This window comes from Musca autumnalis, unplaced genomic scaffold, assembly GCF_047663935.1.
Source record: "Musca autumnalis isolate F117 unplaced genomic scaffold, ASM4766393v1 scaffold_5, whole genome shotgun sequence".
Classification (NCBI taxonomy): domain Eukaryota; kingdom Metazoa; phylum Arthropoda; class Insecta; order Diptera; family Muscidae; genus Musca; species Musca autumnalis.
Genome location: NW_027412088.1, coordinates 168,541,060 through 168,564,057, shown reverse-complemented (window position 1 = coordinate 168,564,057; position 22,998 = coordinate 168,541,060). Strand labels below are relative to the sequence as shown.

General features: G+C 38.0%; 2 protein-coding genes across 8 annotated transcripts in view; both read right to left on the bottom strand.

The window, feature by feature from the left end:
- cora (erythrocyte membrane protein band 4.1 like coracle) overlaps positions 1-22,998 on the bottom strand; it is a 189,732-nt gene that overhangs the window by 97,295 nt on the left and 69,439 nt on the right. The gene's annotated exons all lie outside the window — the stretch shown is intronic.
- Positions 3,144-22,998, bottom strand: part of LOC141386521 (uncharacterized) — a 61,321-nt gene continuing 41,466 nt past the window's right edge. The window contains exon 2 of the mRNA XM_073955127.1: positions 3,144-8,281. Coding sequence (XP_073811228.1) covers positions 4,821-5,336 — 516 coding nt within the window. The 5' untranslated portion in view covers positions 5,337-8,281 and the 3' untranslated portion in view covers positions 3,144-4,820. The remainder of the gene's footprint in view (positions 8,282-22,998) is intronic.

Below are 22,998 nucleotides of genomic sequence, written 5' to 3'. Positions count from 1 at the left end.
GACCAGAAGGTCTTCTTATAGAAAAGCAATAGTTCTTCTTACAGAAACCAAAATGTTTCCTTCTAAAAGATCAGAAGGGCTTCTTATAAACGAACAAAAAGCCTTCTTATAGAAAACCAAAAGATACTGTTATAGGAGACGGGAAGTTCTTCTGATAGAAGACCTGAAGTTCCTCTTATAGAAGACTGAAAGGTTATCTTATATATGACCATAAGATGTTCTTAAAAAACCAGAAGATCCTCTTATAGAAGTCAGGAAGACAAGTTTTCTTATAGAAGATCAGGAGTCCCTTCTTATGGAAAACTTGGAAAAGATCAGAATCCATAAGGTCTTCTCATAGAAGACCAGAAGGTCTTCTCATAGAAGACCAGAAGGTCTTCTCATAGAAGACCAGAAGGTCTTCTCATAGAAGACCAGAAGGTCTTATTATAAAAGACCAGCTGATATTCTTATAGAAGAACAGAAAGTCTTCCTTTAGAAGACCAAAAGGTCTTCTTAAGACGACAAGGAGGTACGCTTAAAGAAGACCAGGTGGTCTGCTTATAGAAGACCAGAAGGACTTCTTATAGAAGACCAGAAGGTCTTCTCTTAGAAAACCAGAAGGTTTTCTTATAGAAAGGTCTTCTTATAAAAGTCCAGAAAGTCTTCTTATAGAAGACCAGAAGGACTTCTTATAGAAGATCGGAAGTTCTCTTACAGAAGTCAGGAAATTCTTCTGATAGAAGACCAGAAGGTCTTCTTATAGAAATGCAGTAGTTCTTCTTACAGAAACCAAAATGTTTTCTTATAGAAGATCAGAAGGGCTTCTTATAAACGACCAGAAAGTCTTCTTATAGAAAACCAGAAGATCCTGTTATAGGAGACGGGAAGTTCTTCTGATAGAAGACCAGAAGGTCCTCTTATAGAAGACGGGAAGGTTATCTTATATAAGACCGTAAGATGTTCTTAAAAAAACAGAAGGTCCTCTTATAGAAGTCAGGAAGACAAGTTTTCTTATAGAAGATCAGGAGTCCCTTCTTATGGAAAACTTGGAAAAGATCAGAAACCACAAGGTGGTCTTCTTATAGAAGACCAGAAGGACTTCTTATAGAAGACAAGAAGGACTTCTTATAGGAGACGGGAAGTTCTTCGGATAGAAGACTCGAAGGCCCTCTTATAGAAGCCAGGTAGATAGGTTTTCTTATAGAGGGTTTCAAATGGGTTTCCTCGTAAGAAAGTTTTTGACCTAATATTTCGAGATTCTGAATGAATATCAGGTCGTACTTATGTTCAAAACTTGTACTAGCACCGACGCCAGCAAGCGACAAATATTAGAGATGAGAACCGAAGTACTTATCCACTCACAATGTTAAAGTGAATGAGAATTATTTCCTCATAATTTAAAAATGGTACACATGATCTCACTGTACGCCAAAACTGCTCTGTAAGAATATGCTTATTACTTCTTTTTACGCTCCATTTCTCTTTTTCACATTCATCATAGTGGAATAAGCTGCGTTCAGTGTACAATGCTGTGAGTTATTGCAAAGATATGATGAAATAATTCTCATTCACTTCAGTTTATGATTTGAATTAGTACTTCAACACCTGTCGCTTGTCAGCGAAGTTGAAAGTTTCATTCTTCTCGAGACTAGAAACATAACCAAATTAAAAAAACAATCCACATGTGCGCATTACTACTGCAGTAAAATACATCCAAAATTATCATCCACACTGTCTCATCCGTGAACCCTCCTTTGCAGAGGAATAAAATTTATATTGGGTCATTGATCATTCAAGACATCCTGTGCAGCATCGGTTATATTCCACAAGATCTCCCCATGCCCCTAAACTGTCATAAAATTTCACAGCCGAATTCCAGGTGATCGATATGCTTATTATGAGGAAATAATGTTCCTCATCTACATTGGCGACGTTAAATTTTTTCATCCCTTCTGCACCAGGAAACAGAACCTAATTGCTCCTAAATGAACAATCTATATTTGTACATTACCATAACAAGTTATGAGGAAATAATTCTCATCCACTTCAATTTATGATGTGAACTACTACTTCGGCTTTCATCTGCAACACCCGTCGTTTGCAGACAAAGTTGAAGTAAAGTTTCATTCTTCTCGAACCTAATTAAAAGAACAATTTATATGTGGGCGCTATTACAACAAGTGAACCACCAATCAAAAACATCTCCCTTCACTCCAACAATTACTAAAAAGCTGTAATTGTTACTTGAACATTGCCTTCCGAACAACAACAAATTCAAGAGAATTTGAGCTTGTTAAATTATTACAAAGAAAAGTCAAAGAAACATAACCTCAAAAATCCATCAACATGAAAACCAAAGAACGAACCATCATTAAATTGAGTTGTGTGTTGTGTAAAATTTTTAGAAAGTTTAAGGGTGGGGTTCAATTAAAAATTGATGTCTTCCTTTTTATTATCAGACAGGGGAGTTGGCATATCAATAAAGTTTTCTTCCTACCGAACCAACCTCTACAATTGACCTCTGCTGGCAGCAAGGCGGCATCGAATTTCCAATGCCTTTTTTTGAGGAATGCAATTTTCAAAGCATTGTCCAGCCGAACATGAACATGCTTCACCCAATTAAAATCTCATAGCTAACAATTGAATAAGTTATAGTCAGTCCGTTCGTCAACCAACTATGAAGCATTGCAGTGCTCCGCATGATGATGATGATGGTGATTTTTCATTGTTGCCACAGACAAGAGACCTTTCTTATAATTCAAACTATAAATTGATACTTGACTTGGCCATAGAAAGAGAGCTGATGATGATGGACAGACGGACGGACAAATGGATAACTGATTGCCTCACAAAGTAGAAAAAAAGAATAGGTGCTGAATCTATTTGTGTGGAAAAGCTCTATGAAAGGTGGCATTCATCAATTGTCTATTGAAAAGAAAGGAATAAAAATTGGAAAATAGTAACAAATACTAATCGTGCAACTCCCTCCATTCTTTGTTCCATGGGCGGCATGGGGATGAGGAGTATTGTTGGTAACAGCACCAGTTGCATTGCGTGTTGATTTCTTTTCATTTTACCGATTTCGTTCGTTTTTTATTCCTAGTTTTCTATGATGTAAACACGTTGATGACTTCAAAACATTGTTGCATGTCTTGTCTTGCTTTTGTATTTTTTTCGTTTTGTTAGGGAATTGTTCCGTTTCTTGTTTTTCCATTTGTAGCTCTTCAATTTTTAATTGAAGAAAACAATTGACTTTTAGATGGATTTTTGTTTTTTTTTTTTTGTGCTATCGTTTCTAATTCCCATCATAGTCATCATCCTCGGCCAGATAGACGGCGGCAAGCACCGAGTACCATCTTCGCATAAAAATTAGTCAACACCAAAGAATACAAAACTGAAACAAATTGAAATGTCTATCAATCATTTCTCATCAGCCACATGGGGAGACAAACAATGCAGATTGAATTTAGATTTTCCAGTACCCAAGGATAGTGAATCGTGGGATATATGAGAGGATTAGGAGAAGTGAAAGCGATAACATTTCAACATTCCTCCTTAAAAAGCTCTATAGAAAATTAACAAAACATTTTTACTTTCTTCAATTGGGCGATCTTGACGATAGAACTTCAATGTGGATATGATGATCTTCGGGTCATACGTAAACATCGCCGTTTGGTCCACTATAAGAAAACCTTTTTCTCTTCATTGAGAAGATCTCATGGTCTTCTAAGATCAAGGATATACTTTTTTCCTATAAGACCTTTTTTCATATAGAAGACGTAGAGGGGACCTGAAGGAAGACTTGCAAGCATTCTTATCGAATACCAGAAGGTTTTCTTTTAGAAGGCTTGGAGGTCTCCTTATGAACATTTAGAGGTCTTCTTATAGAAGACCTAAAAATCTTCATAGTCTTCTATAAGAAGACCTCCAGGTCTTCTATAAAAACCCTCCAGTACAGAAAGACATGGACTTTTTCCTATAGAAACTTATAGCTCCCTTTATAGAAGACTTGGTGGTATTCTTAAAGAAGGTTTGGAGGTCTTCTTACAGACGACTTTGAAGCCTCCTTTTAAAAGACTTGGAACTCTTCCTTTAGAAGACTTGGAAGTCTTCTTATAGAAGACATAGAGGTCTTCTTATAAAAGACTTGGAGGTCTTCCTTTAGAAGACTTGGAGGTCTTCCTATAGAAGACCAGAAGGTTTTCTTATAGAGAACTTGGTGGACATCTCATAGAAAACTTACAATTCTTCTTATAGAAAACTTTGACTTGAAGGTCTTCTTATAGAAGAATTGGAGGTCTTCTTATAGAAGAGTTGGAGGTAAGACTTCTATAGGATTACCTCCAAATCTTCTATAAGTAGACATCGAAGTCTTCAATGACAAGACAAGTCGGTGATTACAGCAACGACTCTCTGTTCATTTTGCTGGGAGGTAAAACCTCTTCGCTGTTTGGTTTGGCTTCATCGTTTTCGCCGATTACCGCCTTTCCTGCTTTGAAGCGGACAGCGTTGGAGATATAGAAAGCCCTGCCCTTAGTCTTTGTCAGACTGGCCATGGAGAGATGGTCAATTCCGACCACAAGGAGAGTTCCGTCCTCCTGCTCCTCCCTGTGGAAGACCTCCCATCTCTTCAGGTCCAAGTCCTTGTTTTGGCGACCAAAGACTTCGAGCATGCGTTCCGTCTCGATCTTGCTGCCCCAACCTCTGACGAATACCGAAGTCTTTGTTAGTTGAGGAATTTGGTCTTTCCTCACCAACTTGAGTTTGCCGCTTTCCCATGGAGGTTTTATGCTGCTGATAATATCCTTGATGGCGGCAACGTTTGCATGCTGGGCAAATTAGAACACCATCACGTCCCCTTTGACCCCGCTGCTGATAATTTGAATTGGATCACCTCCATTCATTATGTGATGTAATATTTTATTGTTGACCCTTTCCTCAATTGCTGGAAGATGGTCTTTGGGTAGCTTTCCGGAACCTCTATTGGTATCGATCACTGCATAGCAGAGTTCGTCCCTGTAACGTTTCTTGGCTACATTGGCGTAAGATGGCGGCTCTCTACCAGTCTCCGCAGCCCTCTTCCTCTTCTGCCGGGTCCGGGATTTCTTCGCAGAATCCCCAGACACTGCAGTCGATTTTGCGGCTGGGCACACCCGTTTCGCGTTCGAGCTGACTTTGTCGCCCTCTGCCAAAAGATTCTCGGAACAGTCTCCTTTGCGTGCTTCTTGACGCGGTGCACTCGAAACGTTTAGAGATGTGGAGCTCTTTTTCTTCTTTGTCGGCATTACAGTGTCCTGCTCTTCGGGGGATCTGATCCTCTTCGCCACTTCCGAAGAAGTGGAGGGAGTGTTCATGATCCCTTTGGAAGCATCCTGCGATATAGCCTTATTTGTTGCCCGTTGCTTCCTGAACTAGCGTCGTTGAGCCCCAGACAGCTGCTTCTTGTGTGTTGTGAGCTTTGCAATGCTGTCGCTCACTTCGTCTACCCTCTTGTGGACCTCCTCCTGGGATTTCCATGACGGTCACATTATTGTTGCTTTCGCTATCGGATTTGGAGTATGAGTCTCCCTGTATTTGCCCTTAGGCTGTGGGCTTGTCGCTGTACCTTCGACCACAGGTGCCAAGGCACTCACACCTGTGGGAGAGATTTGCTCACGATCGCATGATGACGACGTGTTGTGACTCGTAGGTAGATCAACATCACCCGCCGGTACTCGGTTTATTAGGCCCTGCACCGTAACTTTTTCGCATTGTCCTACTTTCTTCATATTTGTGTTTTTTGTTTTAGAGGAACACCCCCATAGTCAGTTTTTTGTCCGCAGGGAAAATAAATTCCCTGAGGCAGGTGATCGTACTAATCTGCTCCGGAACAGGTTTAGTCACAAGTGAATTCCCTAGATCTAGAGCGAATTAGTACAATCATCCGCATCCCCCTATCCGCCGGTGGGGACGCGCCCGTTAGGTAAACTATCAAACACCCTCGACTTTAAGCACTTTTTAAGAAGACTTACAGGTCTTCTAATAGAAGACTAGATGTCTTTAATAAGAAGACTTTAAGGTCTTCTATCAGAAAACGTTGTGGTCTTCGTAAGAAGGCACCGTGATCTTTAGAGGAAACTATCTTCTTTCGGTAGACCTTATCGTCTTCTATCAAAAGACCTTATCGTCTTTTATCAGAAGAACTTGAGATCGTTTATGAGAAGCCTTTCGAAAAAAAACTTTGCGAAGAAGACCTTATTGGCTCCTATCAGAAGTTCTTATCGCATTCTAACAGAAGACCCTTCGTTCCTCTATCGGACCTCGTGCTCCTGAAAAGTACCTGTCTTCTATCAGAAGAACCTGTCTTCTATCAGAAGAACCTGTCTTCTATCAGAAGAACCTGTCGTCTATCAGAAGACCTATTCGTCTTTTATCAAGAGAACCTATCTTCTATCAGAAAACGTCTTCTACCAAAAGTCCTGTCAGAAGATTTTGCGATATTCAAACAGAAGATCGTTTGGTCTACTAACAGAAGACCTTGTGGTCCTCAAAAACAACCTGTCTTCACCAGAAAACCTTTTGTTCTTTTAAACCTTTAGGTTTTATAGTCCTCAGAAAAGCTTGTATTCTATCAGAAGACATTCTATTAGAAAACCTTTAGATCTTCTATTAGAAAAACTTTGGGTGTTCCATCAGATGATTTGTAGTCTTTTTTCAAAAGACTTTGTGATCTTATATCAGAAGACCTATTTGTCTTCTAACAGAAGACCTTGGTATTCTAACAGAAGATCTTGGTCCTCAGAAGAACCTGTCTTCTATCAGAAGACCCTTTCGTCTTCTATCAGAATTCTTATCGCCTTCTATTAGGAGACCTTGTGGCCGTTTATCAGACGAATTTGAGATTTTCTATCCGAAGACCTTTTGGTTTTCTATCAAAAGACCTTTTCGTTCTCTATTAAAATACCCTGTGGTCTTCAGAAGAACCTGTCTCCGCCAGAAAACCTTTTGGTCTTTTACGGAAGATATTTTGGTCTTTTAACGAAGACCTTTTGGTCTTCTACAGGAAGGAAGACCATTTGGTCTTCTATCAGAAGACTTTGTTGTCATCTATCGGAAGACCTTGGCCCTCAGAAGACCTTTGCGCCATCTGTCAGAAGAGCTTTTGGTCTTCTATTGGAAGACTTTTTGGTCTTCTACCTTCTACTTCGATCAGAAGACCTTATATTACAAGACTTTGTGGTCTTCTATCAGAAGACTTCTATCCGAAGACCTTTTGGTCTTATATCAGTAGATCTTGTGGTCTTTCTTCACAAGACTTTGTGATCTTAGATCAGAAGACCTTTTTGTCTCCTAACAGACTTTTTCGTCTTCTATCAGAAGATTTATAAGTCTTCCACAGAAGATCACGTGGTCCTCAGAAAAGCCTGTCTTCTATCAGAAGAACTTGTGCTATTTTTTCAGAAGGCTATGTGATCTTCTATCAGAAAACCTTTCATTTGGAAAACCGTTTGGCCCTTAAAAGGTCCTTTGGCCTTCTATCAGAAATCCTCGTCGCATGTCTTCTATGAGAAGACGGTTTCGTCTTCTATAAGAAGACATTGTGGTTTTCTATTAGAAAAAATACCATGTGGTCTTAAATCAGAAGACCTCGACCACGTTAAGAAGACTTCGTTGCCTTCTGGAGAAAACCTTGCAGTCTTCTAGAGGAAGACATTGTTGTCTGTTACAGATAGACATTGAGGTCTTCTATCACAAGACCTTGAGGTTTCTATTAGAAGACCTCGTGACTTCCTGGTCTTCTATAGTTCTGGAAGATGGTATCGTTGAGCTACTATGAATTGCGGCGTCCCAATTGTTATGAAAGAAACCTCCCTAGATCCTACGAGATGCATGACAATAATAAAATTGTGCAAAGAAATTTCGAAATTTGGAATGAGGTTCCATGCCATCTACAAATAGTAAGAGTTCTACAAAAATTATGGGATGTCGAATGCTTTTTAAACCTTGGATAAGGTCAAGTAGCACAGGAGGTCTTCACAAGATGTTCCCCCATCGTAGAATGACATCTGCCAACCTATTCAAGTTATAATTTCTATCTTACTGAGAAAGTATGATCCATTTCGTATTGTTAGTGATATAACACGATATCTATACAGAGGTGCCGTTTAAGCTAAATGGTAATTAATGTGTGATGCATACTTTTAGGTGATTTTCAAAAGAAATAAGACCTACATATGGAACGGCAATATTACTCACTTCATTGGTACCTTAATGGCAGGATATTTTTCACATTCGTAGAAATATATTACCAAATTATTACCTGAAAGGAAAAAGAAAAAGTATGACATTAGCAAAAATCTGTTAAAAATGTATAATAGTATAAATAGGTTTATAACAATAAGGTTTTATGTGGAAACTGCAAAATATGTCTCCGGACTGCAAAATATGTCTTCCCGAGAATATATAGTCATAATCCAAACCGTTTATATAGATATTTGAATCATTCCCAGGCATCATCAAAACTAGCTCTTGTGTAATGCATTTTCTAACCTCAATTAATACACACTATTTACATAATATATGTATATTAGCGTAATGCATACTTTTACGCAATTTCGATAAAAGAAATTTCCACATTTTTATTTAATATAACTTTTATAATTATCCCTAAAAAAATTGTATTGTAATTTAAAACTTTAATTAAGGCTCACCCGTTACCTGATATTATATAGTAGCGTGTTGCCTACTTTTAGGCAATTTCGAAAAAAAAAAAACCAAACTGTAATTTTATACATACATATGCAAAAATAATCAAACCTCCCTTAAAAATTGAAAATATTTAAGCCACAACACCACAACCTTTAAAAAAAACTGAGCCCATTTATAATTAAAACTGCAATGTGTTATTCAAAACCCATTATTATGGCCTAAATCCATGACGCCAAGCAACAGACTAAAATCCCAAACCATTGAGAACCCTCCTGGCCCAAAGCATGGCTACTGCACTTCAGGCAATTAAATTGTGAAAATAAAATTGTTTCGACATGCATGCGACACAGAAAAAAAATAAAAACGGAAGAGGTAATGCTACCGGGCCAGGCTACCAAGAGGTAGGACAGGCGGGGTCTGCTATGTAGCAATGATGGCATCAAATAACATTTTCTCATGCAAATATTCTTTAGTTTTTTTCCTCTCTCTGTGTGTGGAAATGAAACTCTGTTTTCATACCAGGCATTCCCGAGGCTTTTATTTAACTACCGCCATCACCAACCAGCCAACCATTAGTTGTGACACATCACAGACGTGCCAAGTTTGTCATCGTCAACATCATTGTTTTCGTTCGTTCTTCTGTTGGCAATGGAATTTCATCATGACAAAGTATTGCCTGTAGGAAGATTTTCTGTTGTTGGTCTGGAGTTAAAAAGTTTATGAAATATAGGGAGGTGTAGTATAAAGGGATGAATTTAAAACACGAATAGTAAAACAATAATTTAAATATTTTTTGTCCTTGTATTTATTCTACATGTTGAGATTATGAATTTCAATTTGAAAATTTAAGAGAAAAATTTGAGGCGAATTTGAGGCAACTAAATCCTAAAGTGGCGCTAAAAATATGTAAAAGAAATGCATAGTCGTCTAGGAAGACGACTTTATTGTCGTCTATGAAGACGAATTTAAGGTTGTCCATGAAGACGAATTTAAGGTTGTCTACGAAGACGAATTTATAAAGTCGTCTTCCTATAAAGACGACTTTATAGACGTCTAGGAAGTCGACTTTATAGTCGTCTATGAAGACGACTTTATAGTCGTCGATGAAGACGACTTTATAGTCGTCTTTGAATACGACTTTATAGTCGTCTATGAAGACAACTTTGTAGTCGTCTATGAAGACGACTTTATAGTCGTCTATGAAGACGACTTTATAGTCGTCTATGAAGACGACTTTATAGTCGTCTATGAAGACGACTTTATAGTCGTCTATGAAGACGACTTTATAGTAGTCTAGGAAGACGGGTTTATATTCGTCTATGTAGACAACTTTTTAATCGTCTATGAAGACGACTTTATAGTCGTCTAGGAAGACGACATTATAGTCGTCTAGGAAGACGACTTTATAGTCGTCTAGGAAGACGACTTTATAGTCGTCTAGGAAGAAGACTTTATAATCGTCTAGGAAGACGACTTTATAGTCGTCTAGCAAGACGACTTTATAGTCGTCTAGCAAGACGACTTTATAGTCGTCTAGGAAGACGACTTTATAGTCGTCTAGAAAGACGACTTTTTAGTCGTCTAGAAAGACGACTTTTTAGTCGTCTATGAAGACGACTTTATAGTCGTCTATGAAGACGACTTTATAGTCATCTAGAGAGACGACTTTGTAGTCGTCTGGAAAGACGACTTTATTGTCGATTTCTCATAGTCCCGGGAATTCCCGGGTTCCCGGGAATGAGAAATTTGTATTCCCGATTTCCCGGGAATGAAAAAAGTCGGGAATTCCCAAACTCTATTTATAGTCGTCTATCGAGACGATTTAATAGTTGTCTATAAAGAGGACTTTACTGTCGTCTGTAAAGAAGACTTTAATGTCGTCTATAAAGAGGACTTTACTCTCGTCTGTAAAGAAGACTTTACTGTCGTCTATAAAGAAGACTTTACTGTCGTCGATATAGACCTCTTTGGAGTCGTCTATGGATACGACTTTATAGTCGTCCATCGAGACGACTTTATAGTCTATGAAGACGAATTTGTAATCTCGTATAAAGACGAATTTATAGCACTCTATAAAGACGACTTTATAGTCGTCTAGAGAGACGACTTTATAGTCGTCTAGAGAGACGACTTTATAGTCGTCTAGAGAAACGACTTTATAGTCGTCTAGAGAGACGAGTTTATAGTCGTCTAGAGAGACGACTTTGTAGACGTCTAGAGGGACGACTTTATAGTCATCTAGAGAGACGACTTTACATTCGTCTGGAAAGACGACTTTATAGTCGTCTAGAGAGATGACTTTACAGTCATCTAGAGAGATGACTTAATAGTCGCCTAGAGAGACGAATTTATATTCGTCTGGAAAGACGACTTTTTATTCGTCTATGAAGACGACTTTATAGTCATCTAGAGGGACGACTTTATAGTCGCCTAAAGAGACGACTTTATATTCGTCTGGAAAGACGACTTTTTAGTCGTCTATTAAGACGACTTTATAGTCGCCTGTGAAGACGTCTTTATAGTCGTCTTTGAAGACGACTTTATAGTTGTCTAGAGAGACGACTTTATAGTCGCCTAGAGAGACAACTTTACAGTAGTCTAGAGAGACGACTTTACAGTAGTCTAGAGAGACGACTTTACAGTAGTCTAGAGAGACGACTTTATAGTCGTCTATGAAGACGACTTTATAGTCGTCTATGAAGACGACTTTATAGTCGTCTATGAAGACGACTTTATAGTCGTCTTTGATGACGACTTTATAGTCGTCTATGAAGACGACTTTATAGTTGTCTATGAAGACGACTTTATAGTCGTCTAGGAAGACGACTTTATAATCGTCTATGATGACGACTTCATAGTCGTCTATGAAGACGACTTCATAGTCGTCTATGAAGACGACTTTCTAGTCGTCTATGAAGACGATTTTTTAGTTGTCTATGAAGATGACTTGATAATCGTCTAGGAAGACGAATTTATAGTCGTCTAGAGAGACGACATTATAGTCGTCTAGAGAGACGACTTTATAGTCGTCTAGGAAGGCGACTTGATAGTCGTCTATATAGACGACTTCTTAGTCGTCTATGAAGACGAATTTATAGTCATCTAGAGACTATAAAGGCGTCTCGGAAGACAACTTTATAGTCGTCTATGAAGGCGACTTTATAGTCGTCTAGAGAGACGACTTTATAGTCGTCTATGAAGACGAATTTATAGTTGTCTATGAAGATGACTTGATAGTTGTCTATGAAGATGACTTTATAGTCGTCTAGGAAGACGAATTCGTCTCGAAAGACAACTTTATAGTCGTCTATGAAGACGACTTTATAGTCGTATATGAAGACGACTTTATAGTTGTCTATGAAGACGAATTTATAGTCGTCTAGGAAGACGACTTTATAGTCGTCTAGGAAGACGACTTTATAGTAGTCTAGGAAGACGCCTTTATAGTCGTCTATAAAGGCGACTTTATAGTCGTCTATGAAGACGACTTTATAGTCGTCTATGAAGACGACTTTATAGTCGTCTATGAAGACGACTTTATAGTCGTCTATGAAGACGAATTTATAGTTGTCTAGAGAGACGACTTTATAGTCGTCTATGAAGACGAATTTATAGTTGTCTATGAAGATGACTTGATAGTCGTCTAGGAAGACGAATTGATAGTCGTCTAGAGACGACTTGATAGTCGTCTAGGAAGACGAATTGATAGTCGTCTAGAGACGACTTCTTAGTCGTCTATGAAGACGAATTTATAGTCGTATAGAGACTATAAAGTCGTCTCGAAAGACAGCTTTATGGTCGTCTAGGAAGACGACTTTATAGTCGTCTAGGAAGACGACTTTGTAGCCGTCTATGAAGACGACTTTATATTCGTCTATGAAGACGACTTGATAGTCGTCTAGGAAGACGACTTTATAGACGTCTAGGAAGACGACTTTATATTCGTCTATGAAGACGACTTTATAATCGTATAGGAACTCGACTTTACTTCAGACGATCTATGGTCATCTATGAAAAGGTCTCAAATGTTGTCCAGAAATACGACGTGATAGTCCTGTAGGAAGTCTTCCATAGTCTTGAAAATCTTTCCAATCCACACAATTGTTGTTCATCTCCAATCCGCATATAACTGCACTCCATGACTCATCGAATTAAAATGCATGTCGATGATGATGACTGATGCTATTGAATTATTTATTGTGCAAAAAAAATCCAAAATAAGCAAACCAAACTATAGCTGTAAGCGAATCACCAATCAGCTTAACATGACTCCCCAGAGATTTGCAGCTACTGAAATAACACGACCACAAAACGAGTAAATCAAACTAGACAAAAATAACAACAAACCAAAAAAAAACGAGAAATATTATCGCAATTAGTGCACCACCTCCAAAGACTCAGAGCACCATATTGCTTTAATGCAATATTCGATATAAGGAATAGTAACTTGCCATGAGTGGCATAATAAATAAATATTAAATCATAACAATATTATTTTCAGATTTTTTTTTTTTTTTTGCAAAACTATAAATGATGTTGTCGGTTTGTTTATCAGGCGCCAAAAGCTTTCCATTTTTCATTTAGTTTGTATCCGGCGCTCTAAGCAGCATTTGCTATGCAAACAGTTTGGAATTATATTAACTACCAGGGAAGGAGGAGGAGAGCAATGGGCGATAGATATGAATTGCATATTGAAATTGAAAACTGTAAAAAGTAGGTAGACAGACTAAGGCAAGGACACAATTGGTACATACAATGATAAGGGTTATCAAATGTTGTTATAATGGAAGAAGTTGTTTGGAGGCAGGGAAGCTAGAAGCGACGAAATACCTAATGAACCAGTTGTACTCAAAGTTAAATGTATCACTAAATGTGTAGATCGCCTAAAAGTATACACCACGTATTATTTAATGACGACTTTTTATGTCTCTTCATAAAATATTGGACAGATGACTCTACTATCGTTTCCATATACGACCCAAAGGCATCTCCATAGACGATCCTAAAGTCGTCCTTATAGACGATTGTAAACACTCGATGTCGTCTCGATAGATGACTATAAAAGTCGTTTCGATAGACTACTGTAAGGTCTCCAAAGACGACTGTAAAGACGTCTCGATAGACAACTATAAAGTCGTCTTTATAGAGTGCTATAAATTCGTCTTTATACGAGATTACAAATTCGTCTTCATAGACTATAAAGTCGTCTCGATGGACGACTATAAAGTCCTATCCATAGACGACTCCAAAGAGGTCTATATCGACGACAGTAAAGTCTTCTTTATAGACGACAGTAAAGTCTTCTTTACAGACGAGAGTAAAGTCCTCTTTATAGACGACATTAAAGTCTTCTTTACAGACGACAGTAAAGTCCTCTTTATAGACAACTATTAAATCGTCTCGATAGACGACTATTAATAGAGTTTGGGAATTCCCGACTTTTTTCATTCCCGGGAAATCGGGAATACAAATTTCTCATTCCCGGGAACCCGGGAATTCCCGGGACTATGAGAAATCGAGTTTGTGGGGCACAGACGTGACAGAGAGCAAACATAAAGAAAATAAATACTCCTTATATGTATAGTTGTATCATTAGTTATCTCTTTGGAACAATATTAACGACGATACGCAAAAATCTTGAAAGTACCAATACATCATATATGTCAGCTGTTCATGCCAACCAATTCTTCTTGACTAATTTGCGGATATTATATAAATTGCTGTTTCCCACGACCATCTTCGCAAAGGCTTTCTTCATATGACTGTGACTCTATTTTTTAGGTCAATGATATGGGGGCTTCTTTCTATGGTTCGAACTTCGAAGGGCGTGTCGACCATAGAATAAATCCGTTGATAAAGGATTTTTACAAGGTTGATCTTTTGTGTACAAAGCTTCACAATTGCACCACGGTGGCACCAAAGATATAGAGGCGTACTTATGTGATATCCATTCCTAATATACACGATTTGCCTTTTACACATTATACAGTTTTTAATATTACATACAATAATTTTGGAGAAAACAATTCGAATCGATCACAGAGTTTATATCTTAGCAAATTAATATACTTTAAGAATGCCATTAATAAAAATATGGACTAGAACAACAGGGAAATGGCTCCAAAAAGTTCAGAGTTATGCGAGGTTATACAGACTTCGAATTCCAGAACAAACAATAATTTTTGAGAGGACCAAAATATATGTACTTTACATGAATTATAGCGATTTTTACTATGGACCCTAAGTTTGTTACAAATGATCGGGACTTACGAATTATCGGGACATGAATAATCGCTATTCCACTATATTTTCAACATTAAATAACTATAAGACAAATAATATAAGACTTGTATATGAAAAATACAAATACCCGTATTCCCGGGAATTTCAAAAAAATTTCCCGGGAAATCTCGTCAGAAAAAAATCGAGAATTCCCGGGAAATCCCGGGTCGGGAATTCCCGACCAGAAACTCTAACTATAAAGTCGTCTCAATAAACTATAAGGTCGTTTTGATAAACGACTATAACGTCGTCTTGATAAACGACTATAAAGGCGTCTCGATAGACGACTACAAAGTCGTTTCCATAGACGCCTATAAGTCGTCTCGATAGACAACTCTAAAGTCTTCTCTATAGACGACACTAACGTCGCATCAATAGACGACTAAAGACTATAAAACGACTTCGATATTGTCTTTATAGGCGACTATGGAATCATCTCGAAGACCTCCTAGACGACTACATAATCGTTTTTATAGTCGACTACGAATTCGTCTTTATAGACGACTATAGAATCATCTCGAAGAAATCAAGGACATCTTCTGCATGTAGAAGACCTCAAGAGGTTTTCTTTTGTCCACAGAAGACGTCAAGAAATTTACTTTTGCCCATAGAAAGCCACAAGAAGTCTGCTTCTGTCTATGAATGGCATAAAGAGGTTTTCTTCTGCATATAGAAAACCCCAAGTGGTCTTCTTGTGCCTATAGAAGACCTCTAGAGGCCTTCTTCTGCCTGTGAAAGACTTCAAAAGATCTTATAAAAGATCTAAGGGGGTCTTCTGTGTACAAATGATCTCATGATGTCTTCTTCTGAGCAGAGAATAAATCTCATTGTATCTATGAAAGACCTCAAGAAGTCTTTCCCTTGCCATAGAAATCAAAGGAGATATAATTTGTGTAGAAAAGATCTCAATAAGTCTTCCTGTGTCTATAGAAGACCATAAGAGGTCTTTATCTTTTTATTGAAGACCGCAAGAGGCCTTCTTGTGTCTATATTAGATTTCAAGAGGTCTTCTTCTGCCTACAGAGGATCTCTATAAAAGACTTCAGGGGGTCTTCTTCTGTCCATAGAAGACCTACGAAGGTTTTCTTCTGCACATAGAAGACTTCAGGAGGTTTCGGAAGTCTTCTTTCTCCTACATAAGTCCTCAAGAGGTGTCCTTTAGTCTATAGAAAACCTTATAAAGATTTCTTCTATATAACGCTTCAAGAAGTCTTTTTCTATCTTCAGAAGACGTTAAGCTATCTTCTTCCGCTTATAGAAGGTCTTTTGTGTCTATAGAAGAACACATGGGTCTTATCATTTGCCTTCAAGATTGCAAGAGGTCTTCTTCTGCCTATAGAAGAACACAGGAGGTCTTCTTCTCTCAACAGCAAAGGAAAATTTCAAAAGGTCTTCTTCTGCATATAGAAGACATCATAATGACTTCTTCTATATAAGTCCCCAAGAGGTCTTCTTCAACCTACAGAAGATCTTCTTCAGGCTATATCATGTTTCTACACAAGACCTCAGGGGTCTTTCCTTTTCCATTGAAGATCGCAAGAGGTCTTCTTCTGTCTACAGAAGACCTCAAGATGTATTCATCTGTCTATTGAAACCTCTTGAGGTCTTCTGTCTAAAGAACACCTCAAGAGTTCTTCTGTCTAAAGAACACCTCAAGAGGACTTCTGTCTAAAGAACACCTCAAGAGGTCTTCTTCTGTCAATAGAAGACCTTACGAAGTCTTATGCTGCTTAAAGAAGACCTAGAGAGGTGTTTCTACCGTAAAGAAGATCTCAATAGGTCTTCTTCTGTCTTAAGGAGGTCTTAAGAGTTCTTCTTCTGTCTTAAGGAGACATCAAGAAGTCTTCTTCTCTCCATTGAAGGCCTTAAGAGTTCATATTTTGCCTATAAAAACTTCAAAAGTATTCTTCTGCCTATAGAAGACCTTAAGAGGTCTTATTCAACTTAAAGAAGACCTAGAGAGGTGTTTTTTTTTTTTTTTGCCTAAAGAAGATCTCAAGAGGTCTTCTTCTGTCTAAAGCAGACCTCAAAACGTCCTCTTATGTCTAAAGGACACCTCAAGAGGTCTTTTTCTCTCCATTGAAGACCTTAAGAGTTCATTATTTGCCTAAAAAAACTTCAAGAGCATTTTTATACCCTATACCACAATGTGGAAAAGGGTATAATAAGTTTGTTTTCCCAAAAATTCATGTAACGCCGCGAAATATTCGTCGTAGACCCCTCATGTGGTATACCAAACTTCATATCTCGACGAGATAAAGCGATTTAGCGATGTGTGTCCGTCCGTCCGTCCGTCCGTCTGTCCGTCCATTAAAAATTGTAATCAAGCTAGAGGCCGCAATTATGGACCGATTGTCACGAAATTTAGTATGGAGGTCGGGTTTGGACCAGAATAGAACTGATTAGTTTTTGGCGATGATCGTGAAATGTTAAAGGGATGAAATGGACCAAAAACAAAATTTTTGCTCGATTTTGTAGCCGCTCTGTAGGTCGCAATAATAGTCCGATCGGCGCAAAATTTTAAACGTAGTTTTGGTTTGAGATGAAGAAGTAGCGTGCAAGTCAACGGTATGATCGGATAATATTTAGCGGGTTAAATTGATCAAAACTTTTGTGTGAAAATTGGTAAAATTTCTAATGCACATCTTATAACTTTATCCCAAGAAGACGCGTTTAGTGGTATAGGGTATCACATGGTCGGCCCCGTCCGACTATAGTCTGTTCTTACTTGTTCTGCCTATAGAAGACCTCAAGATGTCTTATTCTGCTTAAAGAAGACCTAGAGAGGTGTTTTTTGCCTAAAGGAGATCTCAAGAGGTCTTCTTCTGCCTAAAGAACACCCCAATAGTTTTTCTGTCTAAAGAACACCTCAAGAGGTCTTCTTCTGTCAATAGAAGACCTGACAAAGTCTTATGCTGCTTAAAGAAGACCTACATAGGTGTTTCTAGCCTAAAGAAGATCTCAAGAGGTCTTCTTCTGTCTTAAGGAGACCTCAAGACGTCTTCTTCTCTCCATTGAAAACCTTAAGAGTTCATCTGTTGCCTAAAAAAACTTCATGAGTATTCTTTTGCCTATAGAAGACAACAAGCGGTCTTATTCTGCTTAAAGAAGAACTAGAGAGGTGTTTTTTTTCCTAAAGAAGATTTCAAGAGGTCTTCTTCTGTCTAAAGCAGACCTCAAAACGTCCTCTTATGTCTAAAGGAGACCTCAAGAGGTCTTCTTCTGTCAATAGGAAACCCCAAGAGGACTTCTTCTCTCCATAGAAGAAATTAAATGGTCATCTTTTGCCTAAAGAAGACTTCAAGAGGTCTTCTTCAGTCTATAGAAGACTTCATAATTACTTCTTCTATATAAGTCCTCAAGAGGTCCTCTTCAACCTACAGAAGATCTTCTTCAAACTATAGAAGGCCTCTTGTTTCAACACAAGACCTCAGGGGTCTTCTCTTTTCCATTGAAGACATTAAGAGGTCTTCTTCTGTCTATAGAAGACCCCAAGAGGTATTCCTCTGTCTATTGAAACCTCTTGAGGTCTTCTGTCTATGGAACACCTCAAGAGTTCTTCTTCTGTCTAAAGAACACCTCCAGCGGTCTTCTTCTGTGTATAGAAGATCTCAGGAGGTCTTCTTCTGTCAATAGAAGACCTCATGAAGTCTTTTTCTTCTTAAAGAAGACCTAGAGTGGTGTCTTTAGCCTAAAGAAGATCTCAAGAGCTCTTCTTCTGTCTTAAGGTGTCCTCAAGAGGTCTTCCTCTGTCTTAAGGAGACCTTAAGGCGTCTTCTTCTCTCCATTGAAGACCTTAAGAGTTCATCTTTTGTCTAAAGAAAACTTAAAGAGGCCTTCCTCTGTCTATAGAAGACCTCAAGAGGCCTTATTCTGCTCAAAAATACCTAGAGAGAAGTTTTTTGCCCAAAGAAGATCTCAAGAGGTCTTCTTCTGTCTAAAGCAGACCTCAAAACGGCCTCTTAAGTCTAAAGGAGACCTCAAGAGGTCTTCTTCTGTCAATAGGACACCTCAAGAGGACACATAAAGAAGATTTCAAGAGGTCTTCGTCAGCCTATAGAAGACCTCATAATGACTTCTTCTATATAAGTCCTCATGAGGTCCTCTTCAACCTACAGAAGATCTTCTTCAGGCTATAGAAGGCCTCTTGTTTCAACACAAGACCTCAGGGGTCTTTCCTTTTCCATTGAAGACCGCACGAGGCCTTCTTCTGTCTATAGAAGATCTCAAGAGGTCTTGTTCTGTCTTAAAGAGACATTAAGGCGTCTTCTTCTCTCCACTGAAAACCTTAAGAGATCATCTTTAACCTAAAGAAAACTTCAAGAGGTATTCTTCTGCCCATAGAAGTCCTCAAGAGGTCTTATTCTGCTTAAAGAAGACCTAGAGAGGACTTTTTTTGCCTAAAGAAGATCTCAAGAGGTCTTCTTCTTTCTAAAGGAGACCTCAGAACGTCCTCTTCTGTCTAAAGGGGACCTCAAGAGGTCTTCTTCTGTCTAAAGATGACCTCAAGAGGTTTTATTCTGCCAATTGAAAACCTCAAGGGGTTTTATTCTGTCTATAGAAGACCCCAGGAGGTCTTTTTTTGTCTACAGAATAACTCGAGAACACTTCTTCTGCTTATAGATTACATCAAGAGGTTTTCTTTTGCCTATAGACGACCTCAAGAGGTGGTCTTATATGCATACAAGACTTTCAGAGATGTTTTTCTGACGATAGAAGTCGTTAAGAGATCTTCTTCCGTCTATAAGACACCACGTAAAGCCTTCTTTTGTCTATAGAAGACTTCAAGAGGTCTTCTTTTGCCTATAGAAGACATCAAGAGATCTTCTTCTATAGAAGAAGTTTGCACCCAAACATATATATCTTTGCACCCAAACATAAATATCTTTGCACCTAAACATATATATGTTTGCACCCAAACATATATTTGTTTGCAGACCCAAACATATATTATGTTTGGGACTGTTGCAAACATATATATGTTTGCTGCAAAATATGTTTGGGACATATGTTAGAGAGGCCGTTTTTTTGCGTGTACCTTAAGAAGATCTCAAAAGGTCTTCTTCTGCATATTGAAGACCTCAAGAGGTCTTCTTCTGTCTATAGAACAGAAGACCTCTACAGAAGAAAAACATATACAGAATTCTTATTCTGTCTATGTCAAGTCATATTCTTCTGCCTATGAAACATCTCAAGAGGTCTGCTTCTGTCTATGGAATACCTCAAGATGTCTTCCTCAGTCTACACAAGACCTCTAGAGTTTTTGTTCGGTTTATGGAAGACCCCAGGACGTCTTCATCTGTCTATGAAAGACCTCAAGACGTCTTTTTCTATCTTTGGGAGATCTCAGGAGATTTTTTTCTATCTTTGGAAGACCTCAGGAGAGCTTCTTCTGACCCAATAGGTCTTTTTCTGTTAATAGAAGTCCTTAATAAATATTCTTCTATCTACAGAAAGCTTCAATAGTTATTCTTCAATCTATAGAAGACCTCATTTGACCTTTTTCTCTCTATGTTATAACTTTTCAACAGTGGCAGTATAAGTAGTACAGCATCATTGTAGGCCCACTGTAATATGTCTTTCCCTTCGCACATCATTGCAATTTTTTCTCAACACAATGAAATAAGATTAATATTTTTTTATTAATAAATGATATCAATTCATTAAAATTTATTAATAAAATACAATAAATGAAAAGAAAACATTGTTAACACCAGGCAGGCAATCATCAACACTTTTACATAAAATGTTGTCATCAGCGATTTTGTTTTTCTCATTCGGTGTTCTTTTTTCACATTGGAATAAAATCATTGGAGTGTGGAAAAAGAATATCAGAACCGACAGCCCGGTTGGAATGACATCACTCGCACAATGTGTGTTTTTGCTAGGCAGATTGGCGTGTCAAGAAAAGCGTTATCAATTTCGTTCGACGTTTTTTTTGCTAAAAATAACCAGAATTGTAATGTGTCAATATGGGGAGCAATGCCGCCAATTGGGTTGGCTCGGTTGATGATGATATTACGACCTCTGCTGCATTTGGCATTCATTGTGAATGGCAAAAGATAACGAAGTGGTGTTTTTATTATTTATAATAATTTATTTAAATTATAAACGACAGAGAGCGGGAGAGACCTCTATTGTTTGATATTCATTCATAAATTCTATTAATTATTTATTTTTTAACTGTTTTGAAGTTCATTGTTGAGTTGTGGGTGCAGAGGAAATAGGTTTTAGCTTATTTCCGTTGGGTATTTTTTGTTTTTCTATAATGAGACTTTTTTGTGTTTTATAGATTTGAAAAAAAACTGCCTTCAATTTTCCCCTTTGATTCATAGATAATTTCAATCATTTGTCGTCTATGCAAAAAAAGTTATCCGATTTTATTGGCCATTAAATGTGCCAAACGGAATGCGCCACAAAATTGATGCACCGCTGCTCTTGGCAATAAATTTTCGATTTTATGCCTCATTTAGCAATAATTTGAAGATTAAAGATTTCCTCAGAAACGAAATGTGTTTGATGGAAGGTATAAAAAGCAAAGAGATATGCGAATGTTGCAAATTGAATAGAAACTAAAATATTGTTTGGGGGTCGCTTTTAACACCCCCCAACAACTCTTAAAGTATTATCCCCATATTCCCAAGTTTATGGTTTTGACCCAATTACTAATTATGCCTGGAAACTTGCAACGCAATTTCTAAATCAAATGACGTAATACATATATTACGTAATCAAGTAGTTTCAACCCTCCCCTTTTAACAATGCCCTTCTGAGGTCATAACTGAAATGAATAAATTATTAAAATTTTCCGAGGCAACAAATAAAAGAAGTTAAGGGTAAAATACATGAAAATGGCATTAAATGCAACTGGATGAATGTTTCATACTGGCCACCATGATTGAAACTTGACTTCGTTTTCAATAAATAGCAATGCATTACCGAAGAACTAAAGACAATAAAGCCTTGATGATAGAAGGAGACTGCTTGAAGCATTTTTTAGAGAGGCATTTTTTCGAGAGATCTTATCCGTCTATAGATAACATTGAAAGAATTTCTTCTGTCTATAGAAGACCCCAGAAAGACTTTTTGTCTCTAGAAGGCTGCACGAGGTCTTTGTCTGTCTATAGAAAACCTCAGGAGGTCTTCTTCGGACTACAAAAGATCTTAAGAGATTTTGTTTTGTGTATAGAAGACTTCAATAAGTCTCATTCCGAATCTAGAAGACGTCAATAGGTATTCTTCTGAATCTAGAAGACCTCAAGAGGACTTATTTTGCCTATAGAAGACCTCATGAAATTGTCTTCTGTCTAAGGAATACCCCAGGAAGACTTCTTCTGCCTACAAAGATCTCAAGATGTATTTTCCTGACTTCAGAAGGTTATCGTAAGGTCCTATTCTGACGACCTCGTCTATTGAAGACCCCAGAATGTCTTCTTTTGTCTATAGAAGACCTCAGGAGATCTTTTCCTGTTTATATTAGACTTCAGGACGTCTTCTTCTGGCCTCTGAAAATCTGAAGAGATCGTATTCTGTATATAGAATACACCCAGAAGCCTTCTCCTGCCTACAGGAAACAACAACAGTCTTCTTCTGCCTATAGAAGGAAGATATGGAAGACCTACAACGTCCTTCTTCTGTCTATAAAAGACCTCAAACGACCTTCTTCTATCTATAAAAGACCTCAAGAAAATCTTCTCATGGCTTTAGAAGACCTCAGAAGATCTTCTTCTGTCCACAGAAGAACACAAGAGGTTTTCCTTGATCTACACAGAAGACCTCAAAATGTCTTCGATTCCAAGAGTTCTTCTTCTGTCTGTAGATGACCTCAAGAATTTTTCTTCTGTCTATGAAATACCTCAGGAAGTATTCTTCTGCCTACCGTAAGAGGTCTTCTTCTGACAACCTCGAGAAATCTTTTTCCGGCTATAGAAGACCCCAGAAGGTTTTCTTTTGTCCGCGGACGTCTTCTTTTGCCTATAGAAGACCACAAGAAGACCTCAAACGACCTTCTTCTGTCTTTAAAAGACCTTAAGAAGTTTTCATATG